Source organism: Megascapheus bottae, chromosome 17, assembly GCF_031878675.1.
Source record: "Megascapheus bottae isolate mThoBot1 chromosome 17, mThoBot2.hap1, whole genome shotgun sequence".
Taxonomy (NCBI): domain Eukaryota; kingdom Metazoa; phylum Chordata; class Mammalia; order Rodentia; family Geomyidae; genus Megascapheus; species Megascapheus bottae.
Window position 1 is genome coordinate 16,069,824 of NC_143525.1, and position 3,470 is coordinate 16,073,293.

At 49.8% G+C, this 3,470-nt stretch overlaps 1 protein-coding gene across 1 annotated transcript; it reads left to right on the forward strand.

The window, feature by feature from the left end:
• The first annotated feature begins 1,909 nt into the window (after positions 1-1,909).
• On the forward strand, positions 1,910-3,115 carry Gh1 (growth hormone 1). Its single transcript, XM_090351616.1, has 4 exons — positions 1,910-2,074; positions 2,233-2,349; positions 2,512-2,673; positions 2,915-3,115. Exons 1-4 carry the CDS (start codon positions 1,991-1,993, stop codon positions 3,113-3,115), a joined length of 564 nt encoding a protein of 187 aa, XP_090207742.1. The 5' UTR covers positions 1,910-1,990.
• Positions 3,116-3,470: the final 355 nt, after the last annotated feature.

A 3,470-nucleotide genomic window follows, 5' to 3' on the forward strand; every position in this document is an offset into this window, starting at 1 on the left:
GCTACATAGAAAGACAGTGGCTAAAAAAATTAAAAATAAAGGATTTAGGATACTAAGAGCTAAAATAGGCAGATTATTATTACCTGAGTGCAATAACCAGCCTCTGATCTCCAGGAAAGAACAGCAATGGAGAACAGCTCTAAAGAACCAACTAGGAACCAGTGGTTTACACCTGTAATCCTAGCTACTCAGGGGGCTGAGATCTAAGTATCATGGTTCAAAGTCAACCTGGACAGGAAACTTCATGAGGTTCTTAATTAACCACCCAAACCAAAAAGCTGGAAGTGAAAAAAAGCTCAAGAATAGTACATAGGCCCTGGGTTCAAGCCCCAGGACTGGTACGCGCGCACACACACACACACACACACACACACACACACACACACACAACCAATGAGGAATAGAAAGAGCTTCTCCCAATCCTGAGGCTATGCCACAACTAGGGTGAGAAATGTGGATCACCAAGCCCATGAGCTTGACCTAAGAAGCCTGAAAGAAGCATTTTAAAATCAAGAGCATATCTGCAACCTTTCATGGTAATTCCAGAGATGGTGAAACTTGAAAGTATGAAGGACTTTCAAACCCACTGAGAGAAATCCAAATTAGAAAAAGGTTGTTCCACAAAAATGGCTGAAAAGTTCATTCTGAGCTGATGGAGGCTGATACTGGAGGAACCATGTGCCACAAAGACTGTTCTTGCACAGTCTCCAAACTGGAGAAGTCAGATATCTCAGCAATGACCCAAGACGAGACTATTTCCTGTAATTAGAGAGGGGAAAAAGTCCCAAGACTAGTTCAAAGCTTAGTTTTTCTCCCAAGGAATTATTGATGTGGTCTTTATTCCCAGTGAATCATGGATGTAGTCTCTGGTCCTGAGAAGGCCTAGGATAGAGGACAGGTCACCAGCTTCTACATGTATTTCTGCAGTTCTGGGTCCAGTGGTCAATATAGGAACCTTTTGTAAAGTGTATTCCCAAGAGTCTCCAAAGTCCTTTGGGTCAACACAGTTCTGGAATCACCTTAGTTCTGAGAAGTGAGAAAAGATGCTCCCCTCCCAGTCAGTGAGCTGTAGGTGTGTGGCTTCACACCTACTTTGTGCCCACCTCGTGTGGCTATGAGACAAGTCCCAACTCTCACTTCTGCTGACCTCACTCCTTAGGAGTGCGGGGGTCAGAGTTTCTCCCAATGTCACGGAAACACCATGTCAGTGACCCAGGGGACACAGGAGGAAGATGTTAGAGGAGGTAGGAGATGTGGGCTCAGGGACTCTCCTCCTCTTCCCGCCTGGTTCTTCCTCTTAGGTGGAACTGGAAAAAGAGGAGAAATTCTTGCCATCTCTGTGGCCTCCAAGACTGCTCCTTTAGCAATATTCTCTGACTGACCCTGGCCCCTCAACTTGACTAGAGAGCAGCCCCCAGGGTCCCAATAGTCTTCTTGAAGGGAAGATGACGGGATTGGGAACAGGCTGAGTGGGAGGAGCTTCTGAATTATCCATCAGCATAAGGCATCCGTGGCCCCATTCATAAATGTATAGGTACAACAGGTGAGGGCCTTGGGGGTGGGGGTGAGGCCAGGGTATAAAAAGGGCCCACAGAGGAACAACTCCAGGATCCTAGGACCCAGCTTTCCAAACTGCTCAGGGCCCTGTGGACAGCTCACCCCTCTGCAATGGCCGTAGGTAAGCATTTCTAAAATTCATGCGGGCAGGCCAGTGTAATGTGGACCCCATGGATGGGGCCCCTGCAGACGGGATGGGGCAGTGAAGTAAGTATAGCCATCCCAGCCCAACAGTGGCCATCATGAGAGAGAAGGTTCTCAGAAGGTGGGGGAGTAAAAGAAGAAGCTGGTCTGGGGACAGGGAGAAAACGGCCCCTGTTCTCCAGCCTTCAATGGCCTCCTGTTCCTCCCTCCAGGCTCTCCAAGTATCTGGCTCCTGGCCTTTACCTTGCTCAACCTGCCCTGGTCTCAGGAGGCTGGTGCCTTCCCAGCCATGTCTTTGTCCAGTCTGTTTGCCAATGCTGTACTCCGGGCCCAGCACCTGCACCAGCTGGCCACCAATTCCTACAAAGAGTTTGTAAGCTCTCCAGGGAGGGGCACCCAGCTGGGGTGGCAGGAAGGGGCAGTTTCCTCTTTGGAAAATCATGGGAGAATTCTAAGGTCTCAGGTTTGTCTTATGCATACTAAGTTCTATCAGAAGAGGGGGTTTCCAATAAAGTAGCAATGCTTCCTCAGGAACGTACCTACATCTCCGATGGACAACGGTATTCCATCCAGAATGTCCAGGCTTTCTTCTGCTTCTCAGAGACCATCCCAGCTCCCTTAGGCAAAAACGAGGCCCAGCAGAAATCCGTGAGTGGTCCCCAGGCTTTCTTTGCCTACTGTTCTTCCTTCCCTACAGGCAGCCCTGCCTGTATCCCAGGCTGGGGAACACCTTGCTCAAGGATGGGGTGGTACAGGAGGCCCAGGCAGAAACCACAGGGCCACATACCACCACTGAGCCTTTGCCCACAGGACTTGGAGCTGCTCAACTTCTCACTGCTGCTCATCCAGTCCTGGCTGGTGCCTGCACAGTTCCTTAACAGAGTCTTAACCAATAGCCTGGCGTTTGGCAACTCAGACCGTGTCTATGAGAAACTGAAGGACCTGGAGGAAGGCATCCAGGCTCTGATGCGAGTAAGGCTGGTACCAGGGTCTTCAGCAGTGGGGCTATCAGTCTAGCTGGGAGCTCGAGCTGCTACTCTTTCCCCACCCCGCCCCCAGTTAGAGCTCAACCTAAAAGAATTCAACTTAGTCCCTATTTCCTATTCTGAATCATCTAGGCCTTTCTCTGGCCCTAGAGGGGAGGGAAGGACAGAAACTGGAAAGAAAGGGAGGGCTCTCAGGAGTCCTCTGCCTCTCTTCTTTCCTTTTTCAGGAGCTGGAAGATGGTAGCCCCCGGACTGGACAGATCCTCAAACAAACCTATGAAAAGTTTGAAGTCAATCTACGCAGCGATGATGCACTCCTCAAGAACTATGGGCTGCTCTCTTGCTTCAAGAAGGATCTGCACAAGACTGAGACCTACCTGCGGCTCATGAAGTGTCGCCGCTTTGTGGAGAATGGCTGTGGCTTCTAATCACACAGTGACTCTATCACCTTCCCCTTTCCCTGGAAAGGGCCTCGCCCCCGTACCCACCATAAATTAATAAAATTAAGTTGCATCATATTCTCTGACTAGGTGCATCTCTATTGGGGAGGGAGGCCGTACAGGGAAAAGGGTAGAACAGGAAGCCAACCTGCAAGGATCCTGGCCATGGACTTGGTTTTCTTGAACCAGAATGAAGTGGGCACATCACCCTCCCCATGTCATGCTAAGTCTATTTTCTCCAGGGAGTGTCCTAGCTTTCTGCAGGGTCTCACAGGCAGTAAGGTCATAGGCTACTCCACAAAGTACTTGGAGACATTTCTCCCTCCTCATTAGCATCAGCAAC

Bases quoted from the DNA above. Each gene is read 5' to 3' on its own strand.
- Gh1 (XM_090351616.1), top strand. From the start codon at position 1,991: ATGTCTTTGTCCAGTCTGTTTGCCAATGCTGTACTCCGGGCCCAGCAC. The intron at 2,350-2,511 runs GTGAGTGGTCCC...CTTTGCCCACAG, and splicing joins ACGAGGCCCAGCAGAAATCC to GACTTGGAGCTGCTCAACTT. The intron at 2,674-2,914 runs GTAAGGCTGGTA...TTCCTTTTTCAG, and splicing joins GCATCCAGGCTCTGATGCGA to GAGCTGGAAGATGGTAGCCC.